Source organism: Pan paniscus, chromosome 7, assembly GCF_029289425.2.
Source record: "Pan paniscus chromosome 7, NHGRI_mPanPan1-v2.0_pri, whole genome shotgun sequence".
Classification (NCBI taxonomy): Eukaryota; Metazoa; Chordata; class Mammalia; order Primates; family Hominidae; genus Pan; species Pan paniscus.
In genome coordinates, this window is record NC_073256.2 from 57,491,308 (window position 1) to 57,507,733 (window position 16,426).

General features: G+C 48.5%; 1 protein-coding gene across 6 annotated transcripts in view; it reads left to right on the plus strand.

The window, feature by feature from the left end:
* The window catches only part of PLEKHA2 (pleckstrin homology domain containing A2), a 73,217-nt gene that overhangs the window by 28,217 nt on the left and 28,574 nt on the right, over nt 1–16,426 (plus strand). For 5 of the 6 annotated variants that reach the window (XM_034965978.3, XM_034965976.3, XM_034965977.3 and 2 more), the window contains 2 exons: nt 7,052–7,108; nt 14,855–14,903. In XM_034965978.3, coding sequence (XP_034821869.1) covers nt 7,052–7,108; nt 14,855–14,903 — 106 coding nt within the window. The remainder of the gene's footprint in view (nt 1–7,051; nt 7,109–14,854; nt 14,904–16,426) is intronic. The other variant, XM_034965979.3, reaches the window with a different exon arrangement.

Here is a 16,426-nt window from a genome sequence, read left to right on the forward strand (position 1 = left end):
TATGCTCCTCCTTCCCAGTCCTGTCTCCGTTCTCCTACATTCAAATGTCTACTCTGAGCTATACCCCCTCTGCAGGCACATTCTTTTCTGTGAGTCTACATGGCCATGGCTTTTGGTGGCTGAGCTATGGTTTTAGCTCACAGACAGCAATGTCAGCTCATGCCCTAGCTCTGGGATTACCAGGGGCGTCCCCTCCCTCTGTCTCCTGCTAGCTGCTTTTTACTGTCTGCTGGACACCCCAGGGGCCTGTAAGAGAAGGTCAGATGGCACCAGCATCTCTCCTTCCTTCCCCCTTTCTGCTCTGAATCTCTGGTCTATTGGAGTTTGGCACCCAAGAGCCAGTTGGACAAGTTCCTGCCCTGCCCAGCTTGGGCAATGACACTGGGCCTCTTTTGGTGTAACCCTGCTGGTCCTGCTTTTGTATTTACCTTTCATTGATAATCAGCTCTTAGATAATGTCTCATGGGAGATGGCAGGGCCTAAAGGAAAGTGCATGGGATTTGGGAATCAGGAAGGGTTGGGCTTGAATACTGGCTCCGCTGCTTGCTGCCTGTGTGACCTTGGGCAGGTTCCTTCACCTGCCCCATCCTTAGTTTCTTCATCTGTGAAATGGGATTGTTAGGATTAGGCGACCACATGTGAAGGTGCCTAGCAGCATGTCTGGCACATCATAATTTCTAAATATGTGTTAGTTTCCTTCTTTCTTTCTCAGGCTGTTACTTTGCCAAAGCACCAGATTGATGTTAGGAGTTTGAGCTCTGTCTTCATTTGGCTCCCTAAGGAAGTCACTTCCCCCAGTTGAGCCTTAGAGGGCTCATGTGTAGTGAATGAAGAGGTATGCACAGGACCTTTGAGTGCTGACATGCTGTGAGTTTATGGATTGATAGTTGGGTCTTCTGGTCATTTCTGTGTTCTTTGTGACTCTCACTGGAAGAGGCGGAAGGGAGTAGAAGTCACATGGGTAAAAATTTCTCCTTCAACAAGAAATACTGCTGTTGCTAGAAAAAGGATTAACGTGGGAGGTGTGCCACATCCCTGTATGGGCACCTCAGCTGCTTCCTTGGTGACGGAGAAGAATAAGCCATATATTTTCCCCCCTGGGGAGCTGGCTCCTTCAAGGACCTTAGTGGCAGAAGAGCTCTTGAGCAAAAAGGAAGGTACTGGCATTGTCTGCATAAAACCACCTATCTTTATTTATTTATTTATTTGTTTTTGAGATGGAGTCTGGCTCTGTCGCCCGGGCTGGAGTGCAGTGGCGCAATCTCGGCTCACTGCAACCTTCGCCTCCTGGGTTCAAGCAATTCTCGTGCCTCAGCCTCCCAAGTAGCTGGGATTACAGGTGCATGCCACTATGCCCGGCTAATTTTTTAATACTTTTAGTAGAGAAGGGGTTTCACCATGTTGGCCAGGCTGGTCTCGAATTCCTGACCTCAGGTGGTCCCCCTGCCTCAGCCTCCCAACATGCTGGGATTACAGGCGTGAGCCACCACGCTCAGCCTAAAACCGCCTATCTTTTAACAGGAACCTGCCCTGTGCCCTATGTGGTTCCACAAAATTTAGAAGTCCAACAAATGTACAGACCACTCCTGACTTGTAGACTTCGTCTCGTGGGATCGCTGCCAGCGAGGCACGGCACCCCACGGCATGGCATGGCACAGCATGGCACGGCATGACACGGCATGACACGGGAATCTCCATTCCCTCTTCCTCTCTCTCTCCTACCTTTCCTCCTTCCTCTCTGTTGGCTGCTGGTGCAGCAGCCAGGGTGACTCTGTGGGCTGCTGGCTGGCGTAGCCTTTTCTCTCACCAGCTGCTGTGTCTCTAGGGCAGACTCAGCAGGACCAGCTGGTGCCTACAGCCATGACCTCCAACCTGGAAGCACATGGAATCCCTTGGGAGCTCTGGAAACAGGCAGGTGCCTGGGTATCCCAGACGAGTTCAAACCCTGAGAATGAAGCATACGTCTTAGTTTGTTTAGAAATCTCCCGAGGTGGCCAGGAGACATGGTGGCCCATGCCTGTAATTCCAGTACTTTGGGAGGCCAGGGCGGGCGGATCACCTGATGTCAGGAGTTTGAGATCAGCCTGGCCAATATGGTGAAACCCCATCTCTACTAAAAATACAGAAATTAGCCGGGTGTGGTGGTGCATGTCTGTAATACCAGCTACTCAGGAGGCTGAGGCACGAGAATTGCTTGAACCCGGGAGGTGGAGGTTGCAGTGAGCCGAGATCATGCCGCTGCATATCCAGCCTGGGCAATGGAGTCATCTCAAAATAAATAAATACATAAATAAAAGATACCTCCCGAGGTGATTCACATAAGCAGCCTTCCAGAACTTCATTCCCACCACCCACCGGCTCCACTTTGTATCTGCTCAGACACCTTCATCTCGACGCTTCCAGTCCCTCTCCCTATGGCCCATTCCTCAACTCTGCCCCTACATTTTCCACCTCCTTTTCATTGGGGTTCAGTCCTTTCCTGCCTCTTCTACCCGATCCTGATTCCTGTCCCACAGAGGCCTTGCCTAGGTCTTGGGAGCTGCAAACTGAAGTGACCCCCAAGTTGGAACCTGGGAGATGTCACGAGAAAACGTTGTTTGCCGGTGCTGGGCCGAGCTGCATTGGTCTTCCAGTACTTTATGAACTCAGTGGGCTTGTATGGACTGGTTGGGAACTTCACCATCATGCAAATATTGTTTTCATTTAAAAATTAAGGAGTCCCCTCTGTAAAGCAGTAAGATCCTACTCATGACCTTCGTGTGCTTCCGTCCAGTAGGAAGAGACCTAAACTCTCAGAAAAACATACTCCGAGAACAGAGTCCAAGGCTAGATTTTGTCCTGTTGACCAGCTGTTCTTAAACTTGGGCCTGTTCAGGGATCGCGTGGGAGCATTTTAAAAATGTCCATGTTCTGACCACATTCCATTTAATTCTCATTCAGTGTTCTGGTGGGGGGAAGCTTGAGCGCGGGCTTTTTTAAAAATCTCTTTTTTCTTTTTAATAAATAGAGTCAGGGCCTCGCCCTGTTACTTAGGCTGGAGTGCAGTGACACGATCATAGCTCACTGCAGCCTCGAACTCCTGGGCTCAAGTGATCTTCCCACCTCAGCTTCCCACATACCTGGGACTACAAATGTGCACCACCACACCCAGCTAATTTCTTTATTTTACTTTTTGTAGAGACAGAGTCTTGCTGTGTTGCCCAGGCTGCTCTCGAACCCCTGGCCTCAAGCGATCCTCCCACCTCAGCCTCCCCAGGTGTTGGGATTACAGGTGTGCGCCACTGCACCTGGCCATTCTTAGGGTTTTTAAAACAAGCTCTCCAGGAGATTCTGGTGTGCACCAAAGTTGGAGAAGGATTTGTGCGCCTAAATCCACAGAGAGGGGAGGTCAGGGCAGGCTGGAGTCGGTTCAGGCTTCAGGGAGGAGAGTCCTGAGTTTGTCCTTTTCCTGGAGGAGTCTGAGCTATGGCCAGGGAAGAGGGGGGACAGCTTGGGTGGGCTCCCCTCCCCAGCTCTGATCCCTTGCCGCTACCTAGGTGCTGTTTCTTGGCCTTCCTGCCCTGACACCTGGCTAACCAGGCCCTCAGCTCAGGCATCCCCACTCTGTCTTCCTTGATCAGAAAGCACCTTCCTAGGGCTGCCGATGTGTCACCCTGGCAGTCAGCTGTCACCGTTCATCTTCTAGGTCCAGTCACTGGAGTGGACCCTGAGCGTCACTTTGGATCAAGCCTCAGGGATCCTGGGGCTGTTTTCTCCCATGTCTCCCATTTCCCCTGGATGGGGAGGAAGGTGGGAGGGAGGAAGGCAGCATCAGACACGTGTCATATTTTCCTGGCTTCTCCTGGTGGAGAGGACGTACAGTTGAGCCCAGGAGCAGACCGTGGGTGGGGTGTGGGTGAAGGGGTGAGGACCCCTGCCCTTACCCCTGGGGTCCCTGGGCCTGGAGAGTGGCTGCGGCATCTTTCTCTCTGAACAGGGAGAGCTGCCAGGGAGGCCGGGACAGAGGGTGGAGCAGCCCTCGAGGGGCAGAGGGGATGAAGTAGTTGAAACCTGATCAGCTCATAGTTGTTTTTCCATGTGGGTTAGCGTCCGAATGGTTCCCCAAATCCCACTTCATCACTCATAATTCAGGCTAGAGCTCCGGAGGCCACTGGGCTGTGGTTTGGGGTGAGGAGAGTGTGTTGTGCAACAGCGGCCCTGAGATTTGGCATTTGCATCTTGTAATTAGTGCTGTGGGAGGGGGATCGGGACTCCAATAGGAGGGGGTGGGCCCTCTCGTGTCTTTCCATGGAATTCTCCCCACCACCCTATGAAACAGGGTTTAGCATCTCTGTTTTATAGGTAAAGAGACTTGCCTGTGGTTACAGAGCTAATGTCACAGCTAGAATTCCAACAGCTCAAGCTTTTAAAATTACCCCATGCCACTTCCAGGGCACTGCATTGAAAGTCAGCTTTGGTTTAGGCTCTGCCACCAATTATGTGACCTTGGACAAATCCCCTCACTCACAAGCCCACTTTCCTAAACTGCAAAATGGGGTCAGGGGTGGTGGACCCTTAGTCCTCAGCAGAGTCCTGCAGTTCCTGTGTCCCTGGAGCCCGTTGGTCTCCCTCTGTAAGTCTGACCTTGGGCAGCACGGTGTCTTTGCCCAGAGCGGTTCTCATTCCCCTCTAAGGCAGTGTCTGTCACTCATGCCTTTTGGGATCTGGGGCTCCTATGTGGACTCTGATTTAAGGGCTATAAGGCCTGTCTCTTCCTACCCAATAGAGGTTTCCTAAAAAAAAAAAAAAAAAAAAAAAAAAAAAAAAAAAAAAGAAAAAAAAGCAGTCACTATGTGGTTGGAAAAAAATGTGTAAATAGAAGTGTAAATCAGATTATCCACAGTTCACATACGAATCTGGCTGTAAGAGGCAGCTCCTTAGCTTACTGCCTCGTTCGCAAAGGGAAGAACGTGAGTGCAGTCTTTTCTAGGTCCCCCACTCTAAGATTCTTGGGTTCTGAGAATACCTTTTTTAGTGGTATTATCCCTGTCCATTTTCTTGCTTGAATTTGCTTCAAGCGATGTATGTTAATTTAGATAGGTGGGGTTAGAAGGACTCTTCCCTAACACCCTGAGGAGACATTTACAGAAAAGAAAAAGAAGAAGAGGTAGAAGAAGAAGAAGAAGAAGAAGAAGAAGAAGAAGAAGAAGAAGAAGAAGAAGAAGAAGAAGAAGAAGAAGAAGAAAAAATATATATATATAATGTTTTTATAGAGATGGCGTTTCACTATGTTGACCAGGGTGGTCTCAGAGTCCTGGTCTCAAGCAGTCCCAGCCTCCCAAAGTGCTGAGATTACAGGTGTGAGCCACCACGCCTGGTCCAGCAGGACACTTCTTAAGGCTGTCTCCTGATAGATCATTTCACTGATAATTCTTAGGTAAATTTCCTAAATTCCTTTATCCGAGATTCATCTCCTTTTATTGCTTTGAGAGGACCCCAGGTAATGGGGGCTTCAGAGATTCTTTTTTTCTTTTTTGAGACGGAGTCTCTCTCTTCCAGAGATTTTTCTTGGAGGCTTTTGGCAACAATTTAAGAGGTCAGCAGGAGCTATGGACAGAGTCTCAGATTTATAGGGGAATGGTCTGCATTTGAAGCCCCAGGGCTGTGATTTCTAACCTTGACCGTGACTCTGGCATGGGACTGCCCTGGGTTTTCACTGCTTCATCCCTGCCAGTGGGGACATTAGAAAGCCAAAGATGGTGTGCCAGGGTAGAGCACAGTGCCAGACCTGGTGCCTGTGAGTCTCCTGCTGTCGTGATAGTGCATTCACTTCATGTTTTATACTGTACAGACATCTTTCCTTTGCTACTCATAACAGCCCTATGAGATGGGCTGAACAGATGTATATATATATTTTTATTTCTATATTGCGTGAGTTTGTATCCTATGTATTATAAAAAAAAATTGAACTGGCATAAAACAGGACAGAGTCAGTGAGATCTCAGGGCACTCACAAAAACTATAACAGCTCACACTTGCTGAGAGTCTTCTACATACCAGGGACAATTCCAAGTGCTCTTAAATGTATTTATTTATTTTTTATTTTTGGGGGATGGAGTCTCGCTCTGCCACCCAGGCTGGAGTGCAGTGGTGAGATCTTGGCTCACTGCAACCTTCACCTCCCAGGTTCAAGCGATTCTCCTGCCTCAGCTTCCCAAGTAGGTGGGACTACAAGTGCGAGCCACCAAGCCCGGCTCTATATTTTTAGTAGAGATGGGGTTTTGCCATGTTGTCCAGGCTGATCTCGAACTCCTGACTTGAGGTGATCCTCCCGCCTCAGCCTTCCAAAGTGCTGGGATTACAGACGTGAGCCACTGTGCCTGGCCTTCTTAAATGTATTAACTCATTTTTACAGCTTTCTTATGAGGTAGATGCTATTATCCCTATTTTACAGAAGGAAAAACTAAGGATCGGTGGTTAAGGAACCTGTTCACAGTGGAGCTTACACTTTTTTTTTTTTTTTTTAAGAGATAGGGTCTTGCTGTGTTGTGCAGTGGCATGAACACAGCTTACTGCAGCCTCTATCTCTTGGGCTCCAGCAGTCCTCCCAACTCAGCCTTCCATGGAGGTGGGACTGCAAGTGTGAGCCTCCATACCCAGCTAATTTTTAAAATTTTTGTAGAGATGGGGTCTTGATATGTTATCCAGGCTGGTCGCAAACTCCTGGCCTCAAGTGATCTTCCCACCTTGGCTTTCCAAAGTACTGGGATTACAGGCATGAACCAGTATGCCCAGCCTGAGCACACACTTTTACCACTGTACTAGAATATTTCTTTATAATAGATAAGGCTTGGGGGTCATGTTAATGTCACAGGTTTCTATCAGGAATCCTGAATCATTATCCAGGAATTATCATCACTGTTTCACAGGTGAGGAATGCAAGTTAAAGAATGGTTGAGTAACTTGCTCAGTGTTGCCAGGAAAGTGGCATAAACAGAGCTAGAATCTTGGTCTTCTGTCTCTTGGTGCTGTTTCCACAGCCTTCTTAAAATGAAAACTATGTGTCTTTCAGAATCTGGCAATGGGGGCAGGAGCTGTTGGAGCTTTGCAACTGACCTACATCTCGAAGGTAATGTTGACCTGGAACTCTGGGAATTCATGCTCTGTAAGTCGATCTGGTTTCTAAGCAAGGGGAAGTGTCCAGTCCTTTGGGCATTAGTATTTAGGGACGTTGCATGGTGTTGAAATGCTCCCCTGAACCCACACACTGCCTGTGGAGGCTTAGCTGCTAATGGGTGGCTGTAGAGGTATGTGGTTCCAAGTTGTTGGAGGGTGGACCTACAGCCTCTTACTCCTTGAACACATCAATCCATAATGCTCCCAGCTCCTGCACAGGAGGTGTTATGTGGTGGTGGAGCTGGGGTAGGGGGAGGACATGATCCATGACCTTTTTTTGTAATTGGGACGAAAGGGAACACGAAAACAATCACCAAAAATCCAGCAACTGTGAAGGATTCTCTCAAAGGGTACAGTCAAACAAAAAATATTGGGGCTTCACTGGATTTTTTACCATTCACCTGGACAGGATTACTGTGGAGGGAAGGCTAAGAAGGCCCTGAGAAGCCACTCAGATTACCAAGAAGACATTCAGCAGCTAGATAACTGCTGGGGGTTGGGGCAGGTGGCTGCGAGGCCACCCCCTGTCCCATTTGTACAGAAGGGGCCGGAGCAGGCCCTCTCTTGTGCTGAGAGCTGGGGTGGGGACTGGTTAACGGTGCCCACATGTAACTGCTGAATTCAGCTTCTATTAGCAGCCGCTCCCTGGAGCAGGCACCACTGCTGACCCATGATGCAGCGGTGATAAAAAGGCCGGGAGATTTAGAGCCTCCCCAGAAAGAGGAACTCTCTGTACAGTGAGGAGAGCCAGGTGGCACCCCGCCAGCACTGAGGTTTCGGAAGTCCTGTGCTCCCCACACACCCTCACTGCAGGCCTCTTGGGAGCCTCTTCTGCCCTGCGCGTCCCCTTTCATCCTCAGGGGCTGGAGGCCTGGGGGCCCCTGAGCCAAGGGTCTACCGGCTCCATCTTGTAACAAGCTTTGGGAGTTTTGTACCCTGGCTGGTCAGGAGATGAACCTGAAGGGGACTGGGGGACTCTGGAGGAGAGGCCACCCTTGGCTGGAGGGGCAGCCCGCCCCTGTGCCTGTGGTGTGCAGGCAGAGTCTGGCAGACACAGCCTAGTACAAAGGCACAAGATGCAGGGCAGTGTCAGGGCGGATTAAAGAGGGAGAGAATGACCTCAGGGAAGGGGGAAGGGCCTTTTCAAGTCCAGCCTTGCTAGCACAGCTGCCGGCAATTTGTGCATGCCTTGTGGTGAGAAATGTGGCTGCCTCCCCGGGCCAGAGCAGCCAGAGGCCCAGGCCTGCCCGCCCTCCCTGGCTTGTCCTCATCTTGCTGAGAGCTCCTGAGGTCGTTTCTCCAGGAGGGTCGGAGATGGAGAATTGAGAGCAGAGGAGCAGAGAACCTCGCAGTAATAAAGGAAAACTGAAACCCTCTCCTGTGTGAGAGGGTTTGGGAAGCCTTTTTTTTTTTTTTTTTTGGTTGGGGAAGAATGAATTCAGTCTCCTGCTGAATCATGATTTATAATTGCAGCTCAGATGAGGGTTTTAGAGTTCTCAGCCTTGGAGGCTGCCTCATTTAGAAAGGGTGACCTGCCGTTTAGCCCCTTCCCGAGAAAGGCAGGGCTGGATGGGCATTTTGCAAAACCCACAGCTGCCACTGGGTCGGGTTACACAGAGCTCAGAGCCTTTAACTCCTGCCTGACTCCCTGCCAGAAAGCAGGGGGTTTTCCCAGAATGACATTTAGCCTCAGAGGCGCTGGACTCCAGCTCAGCATTCCAGGTCATTATTTGTTAACTCTTAGGTATTCCTTCTTGGAGGAGGGCGCTTGCCACCGTGTCAGGTGGCCTGGCCAGAGGGCTGCGTGTGGGCTGGCTGTTCAGGGTGTGTGCTTCTCTGCTGTTTGCTGAGGGCCAGTGATGGGAAGATGAGGACGGGCGTGTGGCCCTGGCCCTTTGGAGAGACAGAGATGAAAGTGATGATTGGATGTCATCCAGAGCATCAATGGCAACAGAACCAGTTCTTAGCAAACTAGAAAATAATTAAAGCTGCACTTTGACCCCTGCCTCCACCCGCCGACTGCACAGCCAACCCCACTGTCCCACCCCCAGCTGTGTCCCAGTTGTCAGGGCCTTGCTTTCAGCCACCTCTCAGAAAGAACTTGTAGGGGCTCATGGATCCTTTTTTGAGACTGATGAAATGCATGGATGCCTTCTCCAGGTAAATGCATAGGTGTACAGACACACCCTGCTTTTGCCTATAATTTCAGGGAGCCCATTGACCTCCTGAAGCTGGTCCAGAGACCCCCATCCCATGTAGGTGGCTGCTATTCCCCTGATCCTGATGCCACCTTGTGGGGCAAGGTCACCCCCAGATACCAGGGCAGAGGCCGCAGCAGAGCTAGGAGACCTTGTTTTGCTGCCACTGCTTCTGCCAGAGGGGCCCCAGCTCCTCTTCCGGCCATGGGCAGACAGGGTGGGGCTGGCCCTAGCCGTGCCTGGCCGCTGACGAGCTTGCAGCTCCTGTGGTCTGTGTTTGATCTGATAAGCGCAAGTTCCTGAGAGTCTGTTGAGCTGTGGAGCAGCCCTGTCTGCGTCACTCTACGGGGGACCTGTGCCCACTCCCTGCTCACATCCCTGACCTCTGCTCGCTGCTGGGGTGTTCACAGGACCCACCGGTCAACCACTGCTGGGTAGCGCCTCAGCTGTGGCCACCTCGGCTGTGTGGATGGCTGCACTTTGGTGGCCTCACTGGAGTCAGACGGTCGGGTGACCTCACCCGCCTGCAGCCACGCCTCTTCATGAGAGGAGGCGAAGCCACCACGTCTCCATGATAAGTTAGATTTCCTTCTTGGCCTTTCTTTTTCTTTTTTTTTTTTTTTTTAATTTGAGACAAAGTCTTGCTCTGTCACCCAGGCTGGAGTGCAATGGTGCAATCTCGCCTCACTTCAACCTTTGCCTCCTGGGTTCAAGCGATTGTCCTGCCTCAGCCTCCTGAGTAGCTGGGATTACAGGTGTGTACCACCATGCCTGGCTAATTTTTGTATTTTTAGTAGAGACGGGGTTTCACCATGTTGACCAGGCTGGTCTCGAACTCCTGACCTCAGGCGATCCGCCTGCCTCGGCCTCCCAAAGTGCTGGGATTATAGGTGGGAGCCACTGCACCCGGCCCCATCTTGGCCTTTCTTTCTGTGGGACTCAGCAACAAGTAGAAATCATTTCATTGTCCTCTTTTGCCACTCTGTGGCAAAAGAGAATAGTGTTTTTACTCTGGCTTCACCTATTGTAAAGCTGATCAAAGACATTGAGGGTCTTACCCTTGCAGTGAGCCAATCAGGGCAGAACCAGAACCGATCCTGTTAATTCAGCAATGAGTTGGTTTGCCGAATCGCCCTTCCATGGTAAGCCATTAGGCATGAGGCCAATGATGGTTGTACACGCATGCACTCACGCGTGCACTCTCACATGCCTCCTGACCAAAACTGGATAAACAGAGGAAAGCAAACAAACAAACCCAAAGCCAGACCGTCTCTTTGAAGGCTCCAGTTCCCATAATAAGCACATGGGTAGCATTCTCACAGCACAGGCTGGCTAATCAGTTGTGGTCAAAACGAACATTTGTTACCCAAACAGAATGAAAACTGTCCGCCTGTGGTGCTCTCTCTAGTCAGTGACAAATAGGAGTTTTTCAGAGAAAAGGCAGTTCTCCTAATAAGCCAGAAAGGGTCTTGGAGTGCCCAGCTTTTCAATGTCATTCTAAAGCTGGAAGTAGGTTGGGCATAGTGGCTCATGCCTGTAATCCCAGCACTTTGGGAGTCTGAGGTGGGAGGATCGCTTGAGGCCAGGAGTTCAAGACCAGTTTCAGTAACATAGCGAGACCCTGTCTCTACAAAAAAAATTTAAAAAATAAAATTTAGCTGAGCATGGTGGTGAGTGTCTGTAGTCCCAGCTACTTGGGAGGCTGAGTTGGGAGGATCGCTGGAGCCCAGGAGTTTGAGGCTGACTAAGCCATGATTGCACCTCCGCACTCCAGCCTGAGACAGAGTGAGACCTTATCTCTTAAAAAAAAAAAAAAAAAAAGGGCCAGGCCTGGTGGCTCACGCCTATAATCCCAGCACTTTGGGAGACCGAGGTGGGTGGATCACCTAAGGTCAGGAGTTCCAGACCAGCCTGGCCAACATGGCGAAACCCCATCTGTACTAAAAATATAAAACATTAGCCAGGTGTGGTGGTGCGTGCCTGTAATCCCAGCTACTTGGGAGGCTGAGGCAGGAGAATTGCTTGAACCTGGGGGGCGGAGGTTGTAGTGAGCCGAGATCGCGCCATTGCACTCCAGCCTGGGTGACAGAGCAAGACTCTGTCTCAAATAAATAAATAAATAAATAAATAAAGCTGGAAGTAGAAGGGGAGGATGAGATTGGTGGGTTCTGAGGGCTGGGATGGCCAAACACAGTTCTGCTGTGGTCAGGATTATGCAGAGATCAGGGGCAGAACAACCAGGAGTTATGGACCAGAGGACTGCAGGAATGTGGACGCTGAGGGCCAAAGCAAGAAAATGAGTGACTGACAGATCAACACTCAGGTGTAAGCAGGACAGAAGTCTATGCCGTGGTCCAGATTGAATGGGGGAGTGGGTCAGAAACCCAGGAAGCAAGATGTCTAGGGGCCTGGACTATTGTGTTATGGAGCCACCAGCGTCCTCTTACTGTGAGTTGACACACAACTGAATTTGGATCCTCTGTGTCCGAACTTGGGATAAGCGGGTTTACCTTTGCTCAAATCATCATTTTTTTAGGTTTTTCGTAGGCTCTGTGGCTTTCACCTCACATCTCAAAATGTACATCCTTTATTAAATATAATTGGCTATTATATATATATAATATTTGAAAGGATTTTAATCATTTTACTTTTGGAATGATTTGGCTCTGAGTAACTCATCCAATTTGTAACTGGCTCTAATTTCTGGGCAATCATCTTGCACACGCACAAAAGGATTCTTGTGAGCTAAGAAAATCTAAGGTATCTTTTTTTTTTTTTTTTTAAAGACAGAGTCTCGCTCTGTCACCAAGGCTGGAGTGCAATGGCGGGATCTCAGCTCACTGCAACCTCCATCTCCCGGGTTCAAGCGATTCTCCTGCCTCGGCCTCCCAAGTAGCTGGGATTACAGGCATGTGCCACCACACCCGGCTAATTTTGTATTTTTAGTAGAGACAGGGTTTCACCATGTTAGTCAGGCTGGTCTCGAACTCCTTACCTCAAGTGATCCCCTGGCTGTGGCCTCCCAAAGTACTGGGATTACAGGCGTGAGCCACTGTGCCCGGCCCGGTACCAATTATTTTCAAATGAAAAATTTTTTAATGTTTCATTGAAAAATTAATGACGTTTACTTGATGTAACATCTTGTACGCATTTAAATACTTGTCAGGGAGGTTGATGTAATGTTATGTAGGCATTCAATTAAATATTTATTAACACCAGATACAGCATCTTCACTTTGTATGTAGGAGGCCAGGCAATTTTTTCAGGTTTCATACAGTTTTGCAGGCCCAGAGAAACTCATGGACCCTCAGCATTTTGCCCGTAGTTCCAGGCGGGACACTGCCTGTGTTGATGTGTGGAGTGAGGCTTTAAAGGAAATGAGGTATCAAAAGCTATAAATAATCCCTCCTGGGTTGAGCAGATTCTGTGTGGAAGAATGACTGTCTTACCTGCACTATCATATTTAACCCTCATGATAACCCTATGAGAACATGATATTATGATCCCTTATTTGATAGAACAGGAAATGGAGGTCATTCAGTTGGAACATCTGTCATTTGAGACTCTCTGTCTCTGCCTGACCTTCTTTTGATCTTTTATAAGGTGCCACCTCAGTTCCCATTTATTTGGGGCAATATTAATTTTGGTTAAGGAATCTAGGCAGGTGTATAGCAAGAACTTAGAGCCAAGAGTAAGAACCTAGACAGACTGGTGAGTCAGTCATTGTTAGACCCCAACTGCTGTCAGCCAGGAAGATACTTCAATTTCAATTCAGGACTTTTTCTTTAGCACCTGGCTTCAGATACGCTGCCCATTAAAGTAGCAGCCAGCTGGTTGCGGTGGCTCATGCCTAAAATCCCAGCACTTTGTGAGGCTGAGGCAGGAGGATCACTTGAGGCCAGGAGGTTGAGACCAGCCTTGACAACATAGCGAGACCCCATCTCTAAAAAAAATAGAAAAATTAGCTGGGTGTGGTGGTACACACCTGTAGTCTAGCTACTCAGGAGGGTGAGGTGGAAGGATCACTTCAGTCTGAGAAGTCGAGGCTGCAGTGAGCTGTGATTGCGCCACTGCACTCCAGCCTGGGTGACAGAATGAGATAGGGTCTCATTCTGGGCTCAAGTGATCCTCCAGCTTCCTGTCTCAAAGAAAGAAAACCCAAAAAACCCCCACAAACAAATAAAATAAAGTGGGAACCACTCCTGGATCCCCTAGGTGGAGGACATGTCGAAGAATACCCTTGGCTGGAGAGGGATGGAGAGAATGGTATTCAGGGGAGGACTGTGACATCATGTGAATAGTCCCCGGCCTAGGACCCGTGGGAAGGTGACTGTCTCTTTAGAGGCTCAGTGGTGGAGGCTCGCTCCAGGGAGGCTCAGCCTCCATCAAGGATTGTCCCTAATCTTTGTGGGCATGTGGTGGAATATGAGTTGCTTTCTTTTTTCTTTTGTTTGACCCTGAATGATGTGAGTTCACATATGCAGATACTCAGGAGTGTACATGCCAGGGGTAGGATTGCCAGAGCAAGATGAAATACGGCAACAGGAGGTATAGAAATACCTCCTCTGTTTCTTGCCCTTCCCTGAGATGTATAGGCATGTTCTCCGATTCCATCAGCCCCTCTCTGGGCACTTGGAAGGTGCTTATTTTCATGGTTAGGCCATCAGGGCAGATGTAAAGGCAATTGTTCTGTGTGTCTGAGGGCAGCGAGCAGCCTGCTGCTTCATCTCTCTGAGCGTTCTGATTGGAATCCATGCATTTGTAGCAATATTGCCTTCAGCTTGGAGAACGATTTAGGGAGAGGGTTGGCGGTTGAAAGAGGAGGGGAGGAGGGGAATCTTGCTAGTGTGAATGAGGCCAGGATAGGTTTTCGTCAGGACTTAGTGGCTTTTAAAAGTCTTTTTGAGCTGGGTGCAGTGGCTCATACCTGTAATCCTAACACTTTGGGAGGCTGAGGCGGGAGGATTGCTTGAGCCCAGGAGTTTGAGACCAGCCTGGGCAACATAGCAAGACCCTGTTTCTGCAAATATTTTTCTTTTAAAAAAAAAAACTAGTCAGGCATAGGGGCATTTAAAAAAAAATTAGCCAGGAGGTGGAGGCTGGAGGATCACTTGAGCCCAGGAGTTGGAGGCTGCAGTGAGCTATGATTGCACCACTGTACTCCAGCCTGGGTGACAGAGTGAGACCCTATCTCTAAATAAATAAATAAATAAATAATAAACAAAAGTCTTTTTGTAAAGATGAACAGACCTCAAGATAATGGTTATCTCTGACGGTGGGGATTCTGTCAGGGAGGGGCACACAGGGCTTCTAAGAAATAGGACTGATAATGCCTGTTTCTTAATCTGGATGATGAGTACAGGGTTTTCATTTAATTATTATTTTTTAAAAATGTAGACATATGTTTAATGTACTCTTTATGTATGAGAAATTTCACAATAAGAAATCTTCAACATTGTAAGACACATATTCATGTTTCTTTTATTTCTTATTTGATTTAGGTGAGCATAGCTACCCCAAAACAGAAACCAAAAACTCCATTTTGCTTTGGTAAGTACTGAGCCAGGGGAGGGACTCATTTAATATTGACATGGCAACTTCCTCTTTTGCATGGAGACAGTCCTGTGATCACATGTGACTATACCCTGTGCGTATGAGTGACTTAAATCACAGTGACGGTCCTGGACGTCAAGTGATATTGTTTTCCCTGGTCTTGCTGCAAAGGTTGTTAATAACATAAGGACAGAGGTTCAGGGACTAGTAACATTTCTGTTTTCTTTCTTTTTTTTTGGTTTTAGTTTTATTTTTTAAATTGACAAATAATAATTATATATATTCATGGGGTACATAATGTATAGAGTAATTAGCATATCTATATTAGTCTGTTCTTAAACTGCTATAAAGAAGTACCTGAGACTGGGTAATTTAAAAAGAGAACAGGTTTGCCCGGGCCTGGTGGCTCACACCTATAATCCCAGCACGTTGGGAGGCTGAGGCGGGCAGATCACCTGAGATCAGGAGTTTGAGATCAGCCTGGCCGACATAGTGAAACCCCATCTCTACTAAAAATACAAAAAAATTAGCTGGGCGTGGTGGTGGGTGCCTGTAATTCCAGCTACTGGGGAGGCTAAGGCAGGAGAATCTCTTGAACCCAGGAGGCAGAGGTTGCAGTGAGCTGATTTCACGCCATTGCACTCTACTCCACCTCAAAAAAAGAAAAAAAAAGAGGTTTAATTGGCTCAGTGTTCTGCAGGCTCTATGGGGCCAGAGGAGAAGCAAGAAAGAGAGTGGGGAGGTGCTATGCATATTTAAATAACCAAATTTCACAAGAACTCACTATTATGACACAACAGCATGGGGGATGGTGTTAAACCATGAGAAACCGCCCCCATGACCCATCATGATCCAGTCACCTCCCACCAGGCCTCACCTCCAACATTGAGGATTACAATTGAACATGAGATTTGGGTAGGGACACAGATTTGGGTGGGGACAGAGATCCAAACCATATCAATGTCTATCATCTCGAACATTTTTTTCTTTTAATAATTGTCCATATGCATTTCAGTTTTCTTGATGCCACAAGGCAGGTGCAAAATGTCCACTATAAGTTTCTGTGAACCTTATTTTAGAGCTGAGAAATGTTGTGCTCAGAAAAGATGGAGGACTCAGAGGAGACGCAGATGGCAGTGCCAGGAAGGGGATAAGACAAAGGAAGGAGAATTCTGTTAAGGGTCTCAGTTGCCCAATAGTGACATATTGGGGGATGGTGTAGGAGGCAGAGTCACCATGCATGGGTGCCTCAAGTCAGGAAGTGGTCAGTGAATTCAGTGAATCCATCATCAAATAGTTACTTGGCTCCTACTATGTTCTCACAGCTGTGCTAAGTGCTATGAGCAAATGCTAACAAATAGTTTCTGTTGCCTATCTGGGGTGGTTCTGAATGTAAGTTTCACAAAGGCAGGGGTATTCCTCTGCCTTGTCACTGTGGTATCCTCAGCACTTAAAGATGTTTCCTAGCGCATAGTAGGTGCTCAGTAAATATTTGTCAAATGAATGAATGAACGGATGAA